The 20,825-nt window shown below is 41.5% G+C and overlaps 1 protein-coding gene across 1 annotated transcript; it reads left to right on the forward strand.

Annotated features, from left to right (window-relative positions):
- Positions 1-7,637: 7,637 nt before the first annotated feature.
- On the forward strand, positions 7,638-19,258 carry igsf10 (immunoglobulin superfamily, member 10; the record flags this gene model as incomplete). The annotated part of the gene is made up of 10 exons (XM_079166451.1): positions 7,638-7,840; positions 8,922-9,051; positions 9,670-10,060; positions 10,583-11,347; positions 11,492-12,742; positions 12,812-13,387; positions 13,507-15,153; positions 15,749-16,652; positions 17,243-17,609; positions 17,692-19,258. The coding sequence occupies 10 exons, from the start codon at positions 7,638-7,640 to the stop codon at positions 19,222-19,224; spliced, it is 7,767 nt and encodes a 2,588-aa protein (XP_079022577.1). The 3' UTR covers positions 19,225-19,258.
- Positions 19,259-20,825: the final 1,567 nt, after the last annotated feature.

A 20,825-nucleotide genomic window follows, 5' to 3' on the forward strand; every position in this document is an offset into this window, starting at 1 on the left:
AGTGAGGTCAGATTCACATGCGCTAACACACTTGTGCATACAACTGCACCTCAACGGATGGACACAGACACAATTATATATATCCTCTTTCACAAGTCTCGAACAACAACATCAAAATGAATAAAGGTGTGACAGACACGGGTAAAAACAATGGTCAGAATCAAAGATAAAGTAAAGCAGGTGAATGGAAAATATGAAAGAGTTGCTGGTCTGTTTTCTTCTCCCTGCGGTAAAAATAACTTCCAGTTGATCAGAAACTGACTCACAAGTTCCAGGCGGCAGTAAAGAAGGGATGCATGAAAAAAGACAGGGGAAAAAAAAGAGGGGGGAAAGAACAAATGGTTACTACGTGGGAGAGTTTGAGCCTCGCACTCCATCATTGTGTCCTCCCGTGTTTTGTTGAATGTGGACCGTAAAGAGAGTAGGTTGAGCATGTTGAGCCGGGGCATTATTTTATATATATTACGAGCTAGAGCCAAAGAAGATGCACACAGATCAGCATGCATGCACCGAAAAATACATACAAAGCAGTGGGTGCATTGCCGCTGAGGGCTTAAGTGACTTCATACGTTCAACCATATTGTGCGCAGAAGTTATAACCTCCCCCTGTCTTTATTAGGAGTTACAGATCTGTTTGTGCACAACACAACACAACACAGACTATTTCTTGTTTCTCATTATCAGATTACACGGAACAAATTTAGCAGATGTCTCACAAGCTCACTGATAATGTGTGACAGATCTAACTACAATGTGCCATTTAATAATGCATTTAACATGCCTGAATTATTTGGTTTATCAAAAACTCTTCTCACTCTGTCTGGTTTTCCTTTACTCCCTTTGTATTTTCATACACAAAGATCATATTGTCTATATTAGACAACCTGGGACAGATCAGACTTGAGGATGGACTTGCTCCAGAGCTGAGGCCAGTCTGTTTGAAACCACAGAGCAGCAGTCAATGCCAGTAACCAATATATCAGAGTTACAGACGTTTTTCATTGCGCTCAATAAACATAAAATATCTTTTCATAGTGATGTCACAGTTCAAATGTAAGACTCAATGCCTCCTCAGAGAGCTTTTGTTCCTGGAGTAGTTCTGGTTTGGCCAGTGAGCTGACAACATTCATGCACTCTGTAGCGTTGTCTCTCAGTTTATCATTCCAGTGTGGAAATAGTCTAAATCCCACAAACAATGTTGGGCACTTACACCAGTTACATTATAATACGCAGACTCTGTTCCTCAGGCTTACAAGTAGGAATGACAAACATAGGTCTCACACCTTGTAGGTTTATAAGCAGACTTTAAGCGGAAGCCAAAACTATAGTTTAGCAACGCATACCGGGGTAAAAGTATTGTTTACAACGTTCTGTGTTGTTTACAACAGCGTGCTGGATTATTATCTGTCCTGACTGATAAATACACACACATACGTGCAAACTGTAATTAGTCCACTGACTGCTGCTGCCAGTCTACGCTGCAGACTCAGTGCCAGATTTAAGAAAGGGTTGGGTGAGGGACATTAGAAACATGACAAAGTTCAGCACAGTTCAGCAGAGCACTCTTCTGAGGGAGCAGGTAAGATTATTCCCCCCCCCACACTGAGTAGCAAAACCCTGTTTAATTCTGAAGACCAGGCAGCTAAAGACGCTGGTAACTGAAGCCAGAGCCAAACTGAGTTTTGCCAAGGCCATATAGGAAATAAATGACTTTTGTTGTTCTTATTATAGTCTTTGGTAAGCTCTGTTCTTTTGTATAGTCGGCCAAAATCCAACCATCTGCTTTTGTTTTGTCTTGGTCTTGAAGACTAAAATATGCACTGGCCCTCAAACACACAGTCGCCATTGACATTACAGTCTTTAAAATGAGAATATCCTGCTGAGATATATATATATATGCACAGAATCTCCTCGCATTTGATTACTATCGTGAGCATCCTCTGTGTGTGTAGCCAAAACTATGTTTCACCATCACTGTGATTTAAATGCTCACTGACACAGATGACAGTCAGGGATATATTTGTAAATCAGCAATGACTAGGTCAATGCCAAACAGCCATGTGAAACTATCGCTAAGCAGATAGCCCTGAGTTAGACTCAAGCTGTAAAAGGGTAACCATACACACTGCAAGACATACTACAGTACCATGGCCATGGACTGATGTGTGAGTCCATGATGCAAAAGATAGATATGAGACTCATGAAGTAATCCTGCAGCGATGTATTAAAGGGATACATATATAGACGGCGTATCATTTAATCAATCAATCACTACAATGTATGAGTAACATTCTTGTGAGAAAGTCCTTTTGGAAATTAACTTGTTCTCGCGTACCCAAAATACTAATAGAGCGAGCACCTTCCTCAAGCGCTGGAATGCGTTTGACACTTCAAAGCAAACTTCACGTGAACGTTTCTGGCCTGCAGTCCGAGGCTCAAAGACACACACGCGCACACACACACACACAAATATACAGTACATGCATGCGAACACACCAAGAGGACGCATGCATCACTTCCATTGATTTTGACAGCGTAGCCTCACATGTATGTACACAATGGCACACGTGATCACGCGCAAGCCTGCACAAACACACACACACGCGCACACACTCACATATCCACAAGAGGAATAAGAATGTGTCAACTGTTACAGACTGTGACTGTCAGCGGCGGTCGTGTTTTTAAAGCTCCAGGAGGTGTCACAGTGCTGGTTCATGCACAAACACATTTTAGGTCAGGAATTTGCTAAATGTCAAGTGCAATGTTAATGCAGTTTGATAAAGCTATAACCTCTGACTCTGACAACATTCTCGTCCTTACCATTACAATCTAATCCACAGAATTGGAACATTGCAATAACTCCCAGACCAATATTAGACACCGATATATTCAGGTTAATACTGCAATATTATTTGTAGATTTACCTGTAACTGCATATTAATACTACTACTTCAATGCAATGATTAATATGCATCACATTGAAAGCAAATTGCAATAAGTTATGCATGATTTTGCAACTAGGACATGGTTTTCAAACTACTGTCCTGCAAAATGTCCAGAGCAAAAGAAGTGAATGAAGAATCTCTACTAGAGTGTTTGAAAAGCTGCTTTGCTGTAAATCTGTAAGAAACAACTGGCGCATATCTCAGTTTGATGTAGTAGCGGAACTAATTCAAGCAAACAAGTGAGGCATTAAATAGATCCACTCACACACCAACAGAAGGACTTGTCCACAGAAATGATCGCACATGTTTCTGATCAGAGCATCCGAAGCCAACTGAGAGCAGAGGCTTACGCTCTCTAACAAAAGGTCAGTGTGCTACAGATATAGCAGGTATGGAGGCCTGGTCCAGATAGCATTTGTTTGTTTGATTCCAAACTGTCCAATGAAAGCATTTTTTAGATTAAACAGAAGTTCACTTGCTCTGTTTGGAATTTTTTTAACCTCTGTTGAAAAAATCTGTGAGGGTAACAACCATTGGAAATTAAGGGTATGTATTTAAAAATCGTTCATTCATCAGTAATTTGTTGTGAAATAAGTTATTATTATATCATATTGTGAGCTTCCAGCCTACCAGTCTCACAATAGTCATGGCATGACCTCAAAAGGCCAAAGGTCACTACAGACTCACGACAAACAGCTGTTAACATGTTTGACTAATGTCACATTGTTCAGATGTGTAAACCGGGCTCCTTTTCATGAGTCCTGTTGAGAGTTTATGAAACCTGACTGTGTGCCGGAGTGAAGTCACAAGAACTAAATTCCACGAACTAGATTGCTCTAAAACTCACACAACACACAAACTCTCTCTCACACACACACACACACACACACATGCTACTGATAAAAACAAAGACAAAATATATCTGATTATATTCCAAACATTAACACATGGAGTCCTTTTTTGTTAATGCAGTGTCTTCGAGAGCCATTTCATTAGTTTAGGACTTCATACCCATTTTACCGATTTGACACTTGGCTACAAGCACAAACAAGAATCACATGTTTTGATGCTAGTGGTGATTTTTGCATGTTACTTGACCAAATCAGATATTACATCATCAAATGAAATAGTTACCTTGCAATGCATAGTGTGCAAGACTAGGCAAATAAACTTACATTTTGGATGAAATGGTGGAGGGACCGCTTCCAGCCCAGGCCTGGAATTGTTTACTGAACAGTTAGTAAAGCATTTTCTCCTGCATCTTTCGTAGAACGACTTTCATAGTAAAGAAAAAAAAAACTCCTGGCTATCGGCCCATAAATTACAGGCCTATATCTGCTGGGCTTGTATTTTGTAATCCCTTTCGCAAACTACCCAAATGTGGGCTTACAAAACAAATCTTCTAACTCCCTTCATGTACTGTATATACAAAGTAACTTTGATGCTTGCGTCCCTATCCAAACTGTTAAAGATGTTTTCTCTGTTTGTTTACCACTCTGTGCAACATGCTGCTGACCTAAAACTGATGATTGGATGTCTAAACTTCCGTGACGTGTCAGTTTAGATACTTAGTAATTGAGTTACTTTTTTACAGCCATAAAAGTAGTTTGAATTAAACTTTAACCATGAGTTTACATAAAGGGAAATGAGTTGCTGTAGATTACAAATACTTATATGTGTCGAATCAGAAATATGAATACATGTGAAGTAAAGAAACAGAGGTGTGCTGAATTTTTAAGAGAGAATTCCACACGTGAGGAAAAACATGTCAAGGATGTTGAAAGAGGGTCTCATGTAAGGCGATATTTTTTCCAAACCACACTATTCCTGTCATTCGCCTCCCACAGAGGTGGGCCCCCAGTCTTAACCGAGTGTGAGGAGCTGAGGCCAATGGTGTATGTGTCTACAGATTCCTCAGAGCCTACCAGCTAGCTGTGACTTTTAACAGCCGACCTGTTCCTCCACACCCTTTAGACAACACTGAGAGTAGAGAAGAAGAGAGAAATATCAGTTTATCATTTCCCACTATAGCTGCAGAGTCAAAGACATTTAAAAACCACCAGGAATCACAATTTTACCTCCAGAAACTTTTAAGCATTGTAGCTTGAAGAATAATACAGCTGCCCTTATAGTAGTCCATCATCTGGAGTAAATTAAAGATAAAGGGAAACAGTTTCCTTGGCAAGAAAAACAATGGATCTGATTCAACTTTGTGATCTGCAGAATCACAAACAAGCAAATCATTTTGTACAGGCCACATATGCACATGCAAACACACACACACACACACACACACAACTTGTTGCAAACTATGCTTGTCCCACCATCCCCTTGACCCTCTGAGCCTCTTGTCTCTGTCGATTTGACATCTCTAAGAAGAGGATTAACTCTTCTTTTAATGAGGACTTGGATCAAGACATAATCAACTCTGCCATGTGCCGTCTTCACAAAGATTCTGCTCTGTTAGCAGAACAAATCCACTTTGATTGGGATTTATAAATAAGCATGAAATCCTGCATAATTTAATTAAGTCCTGTTTGTATTAAGATTATCTTGGCGAGGAGAATTGAAAGTCCCTCACACCAACGTTTATGAAAGTTGGTAACTGAATCGTGTGTGGCTGTCAAAAAGTCTCTGTCAACATAGGATTAATAGTCTTCTCTCATCACTGTTGGTAAATCAAGAGCAACATGTTTACGAGAATGTCTTACCCCCAGTGACTGTTGCAGTACTCTTCACTAGTAAAAGTAACAACAGCTAGAGCTAACCAATTGTACTTCTTGGTTTCTGGGTGAAAAACATGACACGTCAAGGCAAAAATCGGATTCAGGCATCAGTGACAAAAGAAGAAAGGAGGTGTTGTTGTCCACATGTGGTGGTGTGTTGTCCAGATGTTCAAGTGAACAAGCCTGTGACCCTAAATAACTGATTAAGGGATCCCTGTAAACCCCATTCTATGCAAATTATTAGTCTACCGACACGTTTTTATCAGTAGCGTGTGTGTGTGTGTGTGTGTGTGTGTGTTTGTGTGTGTGTGTGTGTGGATGCATGCATTAGTGTCCAAAGTGTGTGTATGTTTGTTGATGTGTAATGGTGTGGATGCAGGATGTGGTGAACCAGCAGCTTTGTGAGAATGAATGTAGTATTTGGAGGCTAAAACACACATTGCATGATTTACCGACAGCTTCAGCTTTTCCATGAATACTATTTACAAGTGAATGACTCAGATATAGTGATGGAAACAGTCACAGTGAGTCACCCACATTGGAGGACATGCATAATTTAAGGTGGAGATCAGTGTTGTTCAAATTGTAACATTGTATCTGCCAATTTAAGAATTTGGGGTGCTTTATGACACTACATCAAAAGAATGTACCCTAGTCTGTGTTTCAGATTTATGGCTTAGAATGTATCATTATCTATACAAACTGACTTAAAGGTTTCTGATGTAAAACTCAAAAAGAGACAGACTTGCCCTCTAACATATCTGAGACAGTTACTTTACCACTAACAGCAGCATGCAAAGGAAAAGTCTTTGCCTCCAGATATGTGGATTCAGGGACTCAGGGGGACTCTTGGAATTCTGCTAACCAGTCAAAAGGATTGGATTTAGAAAAAAGACAAAGAAACTGTTTTTTTTCATAAACTAAATACACAAATAAAAACAAGGGAATAAAATAGCCCATTTTGTGGGAAAGAAGAAAGTAAAATGCTTATTGACCTAATCTGTTACACATGTCCCTTGCCATCGTGACTGAATGGTGCTTTCACCTGACACAAAGAATATGTGTAATAACAGTTTGTGGCGTAGACAATCTTTTCATACTATGTCCAAATTAAATCATGTATTATTATGATAGAGAGCCAAGATCAAGCATGCACTATCTTCTCCTAAGAAGATATTATGTTCTATAATTGCAATTAATAAGCTTATCCCCAGCAATTAAGTCGAGGAAGGACTTTGTTTTGTTTTTTATGACGTTTAACTGCCAGTCAGATGTGTGGTATTTCCATCAGACCACTTGCCTGAGTATTTCATGGTTGCAGTTACTCTAGGAGTACATGAGAGCAGATTACAGGGGGGCGGAGGAGACCAACGTGTGCGCTCAACTGCAGGCGCTCACATAGAAATGACTCCCGTCCCTCTGCGCCTCAGACACAGACTCGTCTGAGGAATCGAACTGAAGAAATACTGAAACTGAATGTGAGTCTTTTACACTTCCATCCCGATCTTTACGGCATTACAAGTGCAGCAGTTTTCTACAGATGTCCAAGAGCAGTGAAGGAACACGTAGGTATATTTTGTTCTCCCCTCTTATCAATACGCTAGTTATTACTATTGGTATAGCTATAGTGAGATAATATGTGTCATATTTGCATAAGATTTAGCATATGTAATTTCTTGTTTGACGTAAATACCACCTTAACTATGTGTGCTCTGTATCAAAATACCTATTTAATTCAAATGAATAATTATATATTAATGTGCAAATATTACGAACTGTAAAAAAAAAAAAGGTGAGTGACATAATGCAAAGTTACAGAAAGAAATCTATCCATCTATTATTATATTCATATTTGGAGTAAGTTAATGCTCTTCGTTTTTTTCCAGGTGGGTTTCATTAATGTTTCAGGACAAAATCTAATCCCCCCCCTGTCCGTGCAGCCGAAGCCCCATCCCCGTGCACAATGAGTGCGTGTGGCTGCAGCGCGCCATACCAGCAGAGGTGGCTGCTGAAGGCTCTGTTGTTCTTGGCTGCTGTGCTGCCGACGAGCGGCGACTGCCCCAAATCTTGCGTCTGCAACGTTCCCACTGAAGTACATTGCACCTTCAGATACCTGACCGCAGTACCTGACCACATCCAGCCAGCTGTGGAAAGAATTAACCTCGGGTGAGCTTTCGCTTTTTTTCCCAGCTTTTAACAGAGTGGAGAATGCAGGTAATTTACTCTAGAGGATTGTATTGATGGATTTAAACCACTGACTGTATAAGCAGGAACAACATTGCAATTAAACTAATGGCAGGTACTACCTTTTCAGAGTTTAAACGTGCTGTAAGCCATCACTGGTAGTGAAATAAGTAAGTAACTGCCTAAATTGAAATAAAAATGTAAATGATCATTACCATAGCTATACCACAACTTTATTTTACATTTGTACATTTAGCTTGCTTCGTGATATACCTTTTTATCATTTTTATTTGTTCTGTAAGTGGAGACCTCACCTAAATCCCAATGTAACCCCAGCCAAGTGAAACCTGAGGGGAGGTCTAATCCATCAGTTCAACTCAAAACACATATGTGGGAGTGCAATGAGTGCAAGTATCTCCTTACTCCAAACCAAATCCTCTTAGACGCATTTTTTATTAACACACTATCATAATTACTAGTTCGATACTATATTGATGGATCCTTATACACAAACAAGTTGATATAAATATTAATAAATATATAATTAATAAAAAAGTATGTTATAATAATATCCTGTCTAAGGAAGTGATGATTAATTTAACAAATTGCTGCCCTGGATTCAGTAACAAGTATAAGAACCTGCATTATACCCAATATTAAAGGTAATATATATTTACATACATATGATTTTCCCACAAAAGTGTTTTCTTTTATTTCTCTGAGTTGACCTCTCATGACTGTATATATGTGTATACTGTATATGTATATGTGTATAGAATGTGCTTAATTGATGTCTTCCAAACTTTTTTCACCTGTTAGGGCTGAAAAGCTTGACGTTAATGTTTCTTGTAAGAACATGCATTACGCTGACATCATCAATTATGTACCAGCATAGCTCTCATCTTTAACCTGAGCAGAGGTCGAATCTGGAAGAGTAATTAAAAACACTTGTGTGGGTTTAGAGGGATTTAAATGTGCTTTAAATCAAACATGTTCTATAAAATAGTACAAGGTACATTTGATCTGATAAACTGAAATCTGTTTTTCGTTTCTCTGCTTTTAGGTACAACAGCATACCTGTCTTGAGAGAAAATGATCTTTCAGGACTTGAGAACTTAGAATTGTTGATGCTGCATAGCAACACCATCCACAGTATTTACGACAGAGCCTTCCAAGACCTCAAGTCCTTACAGGTAAAACCATGTGTTTGTCAGTCTCTTATGTATAGACTTCAGCCTTTCTTGTAATATTGGAATATACAAGTTTGCTGTACTGGAATATCAAAAGCATGTAGTGGTGTGAAAAACCTGCCAGTATACAATGGATCAGTTCAATACTTTTACATGGATGACACACAAATATTAACAATGTGCAATTTTACTTTGTTCAAATAACTGAACAATCAACTGATGGACAAATCATGAGAACAATATAACAGCAGTCACAGTACATCAGTACCACAAGCTACAAACTCAGATATTTTGGAGCTACTTCAACTTTTGTCTTGCATAGTCATCACAAAAAATCAAACACCACAAGCTTCACAATGAGAGCATTATTGTGGACTTTCATAGTGGGTTGCATTTCATCCCATTTCTATTCATTTTATATAAAGGATGCTCTCCAATAGCTGTTTGCTTGAACTTTTACAGACTAAATTAACCATTTTCAAATTATTATTCTGGTCATTATTTCATTGTATAAATACTGTGATGTTGGGTGTTATAATAATATATGATAAATAATGTTTAATAAACCCGAGTCACCAGTCTTTTGAAACCATCTCCAACTTCTCAATCACGTTCTCACAGATCCTGAAGATGTCCTTTAATAAAGTAAAGGAAATCAAGAAAGAGACATTTAAAGGCCTGGACAATCTGCTGAGAATCCACATGGACCACAACCACATTGAGTTCATCAGCCCAGAGGCTTTCTACGGCCTCACCAAACTACAGCTGGTCCACCTGGAGGGTAACCACCTCCAGCAGCTCCACCCAGACACGTTCATCACACTGAGACACAGTCAAGTATTCAAGGTGTCCTCTGTGAGAAACATCCACCTGTCGGAAAACCTTCTCACCACTCTGCCTGAAGATATCTTCTTGGGCTGCAGCCAGTTAGAGAACCTCTTCCTTCATGGCAACCCATGGACATGTGATTGTCGTATGAAGTGGTTCTCAGTGTGGGCACAGAGGAACACAGGTGAGGAGTGTGTGTTGAAAGAACCAACTTTTTGTCAATCTAAATATTTTCGTGTGCGTACATGCAAACATTTATTTTTATTTTATTTTATTTATTAGCAGCTTTAGTAACTGGTTGGTAACTGCAATAGTACTTTGATAGGTTATTGTGCTCAGACTTAAAGTGGCATGTTTTTCTCCTGTGAGGTAATGGTGTTTGGATTTGTATCCAAAGCAAGAAAGGCCCATCCAAGAAGGGAAACATAAATCTTTGCAAAGACGTCACTGGAGGCAGGGCTTTTCTCATCTTGAGGGCTACAGAAAACACTAAAGACACAGAGGAACATAAGTTATATCCTCGATTCATGACTTGGCTAATATAAAAGTCAACTAATTGACACTTCTGGATGATGGTGTTCTTTTCTGGATCACAAGTTTTACTGATCAGTTTTGGTTTGGCTGGCCCATAATGTGGAAACTGTAAATGCTCTTTTCTTACATGCAACCGACTAAACGCGAAACCACTTTATTTAAATGTTTCCAGGTGTGCTGAAATGCAAGCGAGACAGAAGATATCCCAAAGGCCAGCTGTGTCCTGTTTGTGAAAATCCTGCCCCTTACCACAACAAACCTCTATTCCTCCTCTCCGGTGATGCCTTCACTTGTATCAAACCCTGGATCCAACCCCATCTAAAGCAGAAAAATATCAGCCTGGATGAGGGAGACTTTACTCCAGTTTCTCCCAAGGACTTCATTGCCCCATTAGGATCCATACAAATGAACCTGACCGACCATTTTCACAATGGTGCCAGCCTATCCTGCACTGTCCAGAGGCCCTCTACTTTTGAAAACCTAACACAAACCTTGGAGGATGAGGGAAACAATGTCACTGTGCTTACTGCTGGCATAACTACATACTTGGTGTGTAACATTGACTATGATCACATACAGCAGCTGTGGCATATACTGGCCACCTACAGTGACTCTCCCATGACACTTGAGAGAGGCTTAATGCTGGCTAGAAGCCCAGAAATGGTGTACAGGTATAGTCAGATAAAAACAAAGGAAGGAGAGGAAAGAATTTACACAAACATTGTGGCTGAGATTAAAGCCTCCCCTGAATGGTTGATGCAGGGAGAGATGAGCTTCCAGCTTGACCGCACTACAACCACTTTCTCTACTCTGCACATTAAGTACCAGTCTGTGATCAACCTACGTCTGGAAAACACTTCACCAAAGAGGGGCCGCTATTCCTGGACCATGATCAAGCGAGATAATAAAACCAAGACTGAGCACACTGTACTTACAGGTGGGAGTTAGAGATCAATGCTTAATTGTTGATTTGACCTTCACTTCAGTTTACATTCATACCTATAATTAAACTCTTAACTGATGATAAAAATCTACTGACAAGAATTACTGTAATAAAATATGTATTTCATTTTTAACGTAGGTGGTGTGGTGCAATTGGACTGTCAAATCTGGGGTGAGCCAAAGCCTTTGTTGGAGTGGATTTTACCAGATGGAAATAAGGTCAGAGCTCCTTATTCCAGTGAGGACAGAAGGCTCATAATCACTGCTGAAGGGAAGCTCACTTTACGGGGTGCAGATGCTTCAGAAACTGGTCTCTACCGGTGCATCACCACAAACTACCTGGATGCAGATATCCTTGCCTTTCGAGTGACAGTCCTGTCACCTGATGTGGAAGAAGCTGAGGTCAATGGTGTCCAACTCTCACAGCCACTGGGTGAAAATCTGTTTTTAGACTGTAGCTCAACAGGAAGTCCTGAGGCCTCAGTCCAGTGGGTACTCCCTGACCACTCAGTACTTGACAAGTCTCATGGGAAAAGGAACGTGTTTGACAATGGAACCTTGCTGATTCAGGGTCTCACTGCGAGGGACAGGGGATTTTATAGGTGTTTGGTCTCTAATTACCTGGGAGTTGATCTGCTTGTGTCTCAGGTGACAGTGACTGAAGAAACATCAAAGGTGACAGTTACGGACAATGAGGGATCAGGGTTAGAAATGGAAGACAAGTTTGACCCTAGCTTGACTGAAAACACAATCACCCTCAATGAGATCCCCTCTTCCAGTCCCTCTGACAGAACTAGTCAGGAATCTAAGACCATAACCTCAGATCGACCTTACCCTAGAATTGGGTCAAAGGGTAGAGTAGGTGTTGGAGGTAGACAGGGACAGAGAAGGAGGGGGCCAATCACCAACAGACGCATCTGGAGTAGTAGGGTGTTTGATAAAGCTTCCAGGAAAGTGGACCCACTGCAGTTTGCTGAAATTATGAAAAAGGCTCAAGATGGATCAAGAATAAAGACTGGCACAGAGAAAGAGGGGGTAAAATATGAAAACTCAAACACTGGTCTTTCTGGTGATAGTGAAATCGGCTCTGGTGAGGATCATCGTGAAGATCATCTCAACATTGTGCCAATAATGGTCAAACCAACAACAGACAATCCACAGAAAGGTGGACTATTCGGACAAGAAAACAGGCAACCTGAAACTATAACAACCAGACAGACAGCTCATGGTAGTAACGTAGCAACAATAGGGGCACATCAAACTGTTGGCTTGGAAACCACAGTCAGGAATCATTTTGAATTAAATCAAGTGACAAAAAACACAAATACACCTACAACAGAGTCATATATGCAGTCAGATTCTACACCAATGAAGTCCACATTCACACACCATCCAACAGAAAAGAAGGAAAGTCAAAATGATGCAGTAACACCATACCACACAATTTCACACAACACAGGCCTCTCTAGTTTTGATGAGACAAATGATTTGTATGCCTTTGAAAGAACTACTAAGCCGGGCTCAAACAGGCGCCCAGTCACTCTCCAACTTACTGTAACAGACACGTCACAAGAAACTAAGCTCCAATTCTCAGGTGAACAACATGGAGAGCCAGAGACGTCCACTGGGGGGGCGCTATCATTTCACTCAGACCCCCATGTCACTCCAATGAGGGATGGCCCAAGCCCAGGGGAGCTAGTTGTTTACACATCCACAGACCCAGAAAGCCAGACGACATTCACAGCCGTCACCACCACAGAGAGACAACAAGATGAGATAACCTTCCACACTACCCAAACAATCAAATCCCCACATCTGCCTGCAGGATCCACCATCATCTCCAGGCAGCAGATACATATTATCCCACGAAAAAACAGCAGAGGAGGGGGGCGCAGAAGAACCTTCCAAGGCCGCAGGAGAATCATTAAACCCAACAGGATCACTGACATACAGTCCTTCATCAATAAACTTCAAAAGCCCTCATCGATGAAGGAAGGGAATGCCACGGTGCCTTATAGAATTGAACTGACCACAGGTAAGTCAGTTTGTTTTGTAAGCAAATAGAGCCATTGTTAATTTTTGTATTGCTTCTTTAGGTGATATTTTGTACTATCTGTGTCTACTTTTCCTTTTGTTCTTTATTTTTCACCTCAGACTGTGATTGGGATGAAGACAAAAAGAAGACAGCAAAGAAGACAACAACCACTGATCTGCAGCCGGTCACACCTACAGTTTCCTCCAGTTCATCTTTACACAGAACAGAGAGACCTGCCTCTACTCAAAATACTGCAGCTTCTACCACAACATATTACATCAGTTCAAATGCTGCTTTCACCCATACAGAGTCAAGGCAAGAGGTTTCCAGTGGCTTCATAACATCTGCTGATGCCCCTGAGTTTGACCCTACAATTGATCCACTTTTGACCTCGAATAAAGAACCATCAATCTCCACCCCGACCATGAATACAACCGTCTCTAAGGTTATTAGTGGAAGTATTCCATGGAACAGGCTGGTTGGTGGCAGAGAAAGAGAAAAGATACTTGGCAGACTGAGGGAGCCTTCTGTCACCCCAAAAAACTCAACTACAGCTGAGACAACAATAATGACCCCAACCACCACCCCGGCAGCTATTCCCACCACCACCGCAAACTCGCTTTCTGAACCTAGGACTCTGTCCCCAGCCAGACACACAGGGAGCAAGGAGGGTTCATTAGATGATGACAATGGATATTTTTCCTCTGCAGATTTTGAGTTCACAACACTGCGACCCAGCTTTCACCATTTAACTCCTACCAGCCCATCCTATTACTCCAAGTCTGCTACCACTGCTGAAACACCACCAGAATCACAGACTCTCCCTTCCCCACCTACTGTCCAACCACCCTCAATTGAAAAGCCTGATGAAGCATTAGCATCTGGGTCTGGGGGACTACCTGATAATTGGTCTGTAATCAGACAGAGGCCTGATGGGTCAAGAGGACGACAAGGGCGGAGAAGGAGGCCCTTTAGGGGCAGGGGACCCTTCAACAAACCTACAATCACTGGATTACGCCCTGCTACCACATCTGAGGCTTCAACCACAACTATGGAAACTACAATGAGGACAACCACACTATCACAAAGGACTGTTTCACTCTACAAGCCCATTTACACACCATCTAGGCAAGAGGACAGAACTCCAGTAGTTGTTTCCACTGACCAAACGTCAAAGGAAGAGAATGACTTATATGAGGAATTTGACTGGAACACATCTAGTGGTTTACAAGCCAAGACCACAACCAAGACACCTTTGATCTATTCAACCACATTTAACCCCACCACCACATTCATACCAATCACCACAAAAGGGCCTTACACAACAGCTCGGACCAAAGTCCACAGCAACATCAGACCGCCAACACAGAGGAACAGTGATCACACCACTCGTGGGCCACCAGTGAGGAGAATCAGACCTACTGTGCAGAGAAGTAGTGCCAGAAACAGTGCAGGTAAAGGCCTTCACACAGTGACCATTGTTTCAGCTGTGCAGGGATACACCAATACCCCTGCCCCATACAACAACATAGGCACACAAAAGGCCATCTCTAGTGTCCATAATCATGTGGCTGGCAATGAAGCTACAAGTGCCAATATTCATGGCTTCGAACCCACTGCAAATGTCAAGACAAGTAAACCAAGGATAGTTGGGGGCAATGCAGCCAGCTTCACTGTGTTATCCAATTCAGATGCTTTCCTGCCATGTGAGGCTGTTGGAAACCCTCAGCCAGCTATAACCTGGAAGCGCTTCCCCTCAACCACAGGTAAAAAAACAATTTCATTCACTTTCATCATTTAGAAAAACAAAACAAAAACAACTCAAAAGCCATGTGAAAACTGCATCCTTTCATTTTTACATTTAAATATAGGAATGAAATGAAATATCAGGCAACTGTCATGTTTTTTCAGATTCATGTTTTTTCAGAGGTTCTGTAATGGTAAAACATCATTCAAACTCGAAAACAGGCGATGATGTATTCAGGCAATCGGCTTGAAGTTGGTGTTTAAGACATTTCACACAATCTTGAGAGGTACTCAGCAGTGTGTGTACTGGTAGTTTTGTAAGCTGTGATAGCCAAACACAACATCCAAAACATTAAAAGCTGTGTTATCAGTAGCGGCCCATACTGGCCAGGGACCAATTAAAAATAGTGAGTCAGGGGTCAGCAAGTTGTCAAATCAGGCAATAAAAGGTGTTTTGAGAAAGGGTGAGTCACCGCAATCACAAGAGGTCATTAAGCATGCAGCCATAATTGGCCACCCAAAATATTCTGCAGTTTGCTGCAGCAGAATGTGAGATATGGACAGACACGGGTGCAACATTTTTCTTACATGAAATTCCTTTCCTCTCTCCCTCAGGTACCACCGTTACCGTTAAGGGGAGGATGGGAAAGTTTGAGGTGTTGAGCAATGGCACACTGTCGATCCAGAATGCCAACATAAAGGACCGTGGGCAGTATCTCTGTGTAGCTGAGAATGATTATGGATCAGATAAACTTCTTGTCACCCTCTCTGTGGTGACCTACCCCTCACGCATCTTGGAGCCAAAAATGCGTGATATAAAGTCTCATGCAGGAAACAATATTGCGATAACATGTAAAGCAGAGGGTCGGCCGACACCCATGATATCCTGGATCCTGGCCAACCAAACCCAGGTCAGGGTTCAAAACACAGAGAAAGGAAGGGTATCAGTATTTGCTGATGGGACTCTGGTTATTGAGCAGGTGTCTGTTTATGACAGAGGTCATTACAAATGCATCGCCAGCAATCCAGCTGGAGCCGATACTGCTACAGTCCGACTGCAGGTGGTGGCAGCTCCCCCAGGTATCGTGGAGGAGAAACGGCAGCAGGTTAAAGTGGGTATAAGCCAAAACTTGTGGCTACCCTGCACTGGCCAAGGCAGCCCTCAGCCTACTATTCACTGGGTCCTCCATGATGGGTCAACGGTACGATATAACAGACCTGCCAGTGACACAAGGATATCAGTGTATAGGAATGGAACCCTCCACATTAAGGATGTGACTCGAGAAGACAGCGGCAAGTATGAATGTATTGCTACCAGCTCGACTGGCTCAGAGAGAATGGTTGTGACTCTGACAGTAGAGAGGCAAGAGTCTGCACCTCAAATAATGGAGACATCAAAGCGTGTAACAGCGTTGTTTTTCGAGGACCAGCTGAGACTAAACTGTTCAGCTACAGGAGACCCTAAGCCTAGGATCATCTGGAGGCTGCCTTCTAAAGCTTTGGTGGACCAGTGGCACAGGTAAAAAAGCTTCAATCAGTGGTAGAAATGCAGACTTGGCAGCCATGTGAGTGAAGTTTTTGCAGCACTGCCAAGATGTGGATGCAATGTCAGACGAGCAGAGCAATACATGTTTAAACAAATGTAGACTTATCCAACTGTAAGGGGGTCCAGGGGGATCCTCCCCCCTGAATTATTTTGATAAACAAACTCTATTTGTGTGCAGTAATATGAAAATGATTTCCTATTATTATGGATATGACTGTGATTTGTGACAGCTAGATTCTTGCCATCAGGCCATTATTTTTGTAAGATACATCAGTAACAACACACAAACAGAGATACTACTATATGAACTCTGTGGTGGATATATTACGGTAAGTACTAGCATAGCTCTCAAAAATTATAGCCCAGGAATTAAAGTATTTGCAGAATTCTTTAAATAAAAATGTTATAACAGTTAAGAGACTCATACAGTGACAATATGTACAACATTTGTCGCGCGTGTCATGCATTGTTTAGTGAATGGTGCTCACTTGTTTTTGATCAGGCCTTTTTCTGTCCTTTCCAACTACTAAGTCTCTTTACTGTTCTGTCATATATCTTTGCAGGATGGGCAGCAGAATTCAGGTCCTGGATAATGGCACTCTTATTATTGGCCTTGTGAGTGATAAAGATGCTGGAGACTATCTCTGTGTGGCACGAAACACAATTGGTGATGATCTCAAACTCATGAAGGTCAGTGTGTCAATGAAGCCAGCCAAGATAGAGCCGAAGCTCAATGGAAAGAAGCAGGTACCCTATGGTAAAGACTTTAAGGTTGACTGTAAAGCCTCAGGAGCACCAAAGCCAGAGATCTCCTGGGGATTGCCAGACGGAACAGTGGTCAACAGCGCTCTTCAGTCTGATGCCAGCAGTGGAGGTGGACGACCACGGCGCTATACACTTTTTGACAATGGAACTCTCCACCTAAACCAGGTATGCAATGGCATGTGATCTTCCTTAATGAAACATAAAAACCTTTTTTTTAAGTTTTTTACGTGACTGTTATGTTCTCCAGGTCGGTATGTCAGAGGAAGGAGACTACACCTGCTATGCAGAGAACCAGGTGGGCAAGGATGAGATGCATTTTCACATCACTGTGGTCACCGCTGCAGCCAGGATACGTCCAACCAGCCAGACATATGTCAGGGTGAAGCCTGGAGGGAAGATCCGCTTTGACTGTGAAGCACTTGGGGAGCCCAAACCGAAGATCCTGTGGATGCTGCCTACTAACGATGTCATTGCAGCATCTAATGAACGGTATCTAATGCACGTCAATGGCTCCCTGGATATCAGGGATGTGAAGCTTATCGATGCTGGGGAGTATGTTTGTATGGCTCGAAACCCTGCTGGAGAAAACAGAAAAGTCTACAAGCTTGATATTGAAGGGAACCCACCAGTGATCAATGGCTACCGCCAGAACAGGACTGTAATCAAAGATGTAGCTGCTAAATACTCCAGGAAATTTATAGACTGTAAGGCTGAGGGCGATCCCATGCCTAGTATCACTTGGATAATGCCTGATAACATATTTCTGAAAGCACCATACTATGGCAGCAGGATTAATGTCCACCATAATGGAACTTTAGAGATCCGTAACGTGCGGCCAACTGATACAGCTGAGTTCATCTGCGTGGCAAGGAATGATGGAGGAGAGGCAGTAATGGTAGTGCAGCTGGAGGTGAGCAGTATACTCAGGAGGCCGATCTTCAAGAACCCCTTCAACGAACGTATTGTGTCTCGGATTGGGAAAACCACAGTTCTAAACTGCTCTGCTGATGGATACCCAGTGCCGGAGATCACTTGGACCTTGCCTAATGGAACAAGGTTCACTAGTGGCCACCACCTAGTTAGAAATGGGACTTTAGTCATCTACAATTCTGATAAAGAAGATGCTGGGAAGTACCGCTGTGGTGCAAAGAATTTCATTGGTTATATAGAGAAGCTAATTATTTTGGATGTCGGTCAGAAGCCTTACATCCTGACAAGGCCTAGGGGCATCATACGCAGTGTATCTGGAGAACCTCTTTTCCTTCATTGTTTATCTGATGGGAATCCTAGACCCAAAATCCACTGGACTATTCCCAGTGGCCACACCCTTACTCGGCCTCAAGTCCTCGGGCGCTACCAGTTACTAGAGAATGGTACTTTGGTTGTTCAGGATACAACTCTCCACGATCGAGGGAACTACATTTGCAGGGCTCGGAGCGATGCTGGAGAGGCTGTGCTCACTGTCCCTGTTATTATCATTGCATACCCTCCACGGATCACATTAGGGCCACCTCCCAGTGTAAGAGCACTGACCGGGACACCTATCCAGCTCAACTGTGCCGCCATTGGGATTCCCAGGCCTGAGATCACCTGGGAGTTGCCCAATCGTTCAGTTCTGTCAGCAGCAGAACAGGGCCGCCCTATGGGCAGCGAACTGCTCCACCCTCAGGGCACACTTATCATTCAGAGGCCCAAAGCATCAGACTCTGGCACATACAAGTGCCTGGCCAAGAACCACCTGGGTACAGACTCAAAGATCACATATGTACATATATTCTGAGAAAAAGGCAAAACTGAGAGAGGACGGTGGCATATCCTAACATAAATATTAACTGATACTGAGGCACTTGTGTTTGCGTGTCACAGTGCATGTTTTCTCACGTGTGGATTTGTGAGGATCACAGCTTGTGGAATATTATTAAAAAAGTGACATATGTGGAGTTGAAAAACAAACAAGAAGAGAAAGGAAACAGACATTTTATAGGGAAAGTCATGTTTTTCTTAACTGGAAAACCAGCCTGGGGCAAAAAATTTGTTATTGTAACTTTGTAACTTGGGGTCTGGAAAAGGTGGTTCTCATTTAGGGTGGTTCTCATGGGAGCAAAAGCACCAGTGCATAGTGTCAAACTTAACGTAATCTCTCTGACCAGGCGTTGCTGGCCGCATATAGGTATACAATTACATCACATACAGAGAAAGAAAATCGATTGTTTAACAGATTAAAAGAAAGAAAGAAAAGGCTCCCATGAGGCTTTTAATTGCCTTCTACATTGGCCAGTGGTAGAAGCCGGTTGCTGTCATGACACATTGCTTTGTCCTCTTAGAGCAAATGGAAACAACATCAGGCAGAATAGATAGTAAAATATTTTTCATGAGCAATTTATTGAATTTTACTGTGGAAGAAAATGTATTTGACAAAAAATATATGAGGCTTGTTTTACACTGGATACATATCTGCATGGACAGTACAGTGCTTTTTTTTATCACATCTGATGTCTTTATTATACTTTATTTTTATTACAGTTTAAAGCTGATTCTTTTATGTCTATATACAGTGCAGTTCATTGGTCAGAAACACACTATCAATTTATTGTGTTGTACACAAGAATTTACAGTAATGTTATACATTATGGTAATCTGTAATAATACAGTATATGTATATCTATTTGTAGTATCTACTTTATCAAAGTATGGGTGACAAAAGGAAATTAAAAAGACATTGTTCATGAATTTTTTATGTTTTTATTGTACTATTTGATACAGCAAATTCTTTTAAATTAGACATGCATCATATGAAACGAAACATCACTGTTACAAATATACAAAACTGGCTGTTATATTGCTGTTGAAATGAAGGCCATTGGGATTATCCAGTTGTTCCTCACTCTACAGGAGGAGGTTTTGGCTCCGGCTGCAGTAGAAATCTTCCAGACACACAGTTTTAACTCTCCAGCTGTGAAAATATCTCTTTGTGCAAGACCCACAGGGGAGCCTTTGATTTTTGTTTGTGATTGAGTGCTGACTTAACTGCCCTCCGGCAAATTAAACAGAGGGATGGGGGGGGGCAGGGGATTTTGAGAAATTCCCAGTTATATTTTCAGAAAAGATACAAATACATTACATGCAACACTTTAATTAAACTTGAATTATTAATGTATAATGAAAGAGAGTAAGAGTGAAATGGTCTACTATACCTGTATACTATAGCAATGATGGTTCTCTAACCTCTAAAGTCATTTTAAAGGTCATTAAGACAAATACAAAAACACACATGTTTCCAAAGTTTAGAGCCAGTCTACAGCAATGTGTTATGACCCAGACAGATATGGGCAAAGAGGGAATTGTCTTCCATAAACTTTGGAATGCAGGTTACTTGCTCCA

Source organism: Pholis gunnellus (genome assembly GCF_910591455.1).
Source record: "Pholis gunnellus genome assembly, chromosome: 9".
Classification (NCBI taxonomy): domain Eukaryota; kingdom Metazoa; phylum Chordata; class Actinopteri; order Perciformes; family Pholidae; genus Pholis; species Pholis gunnellus.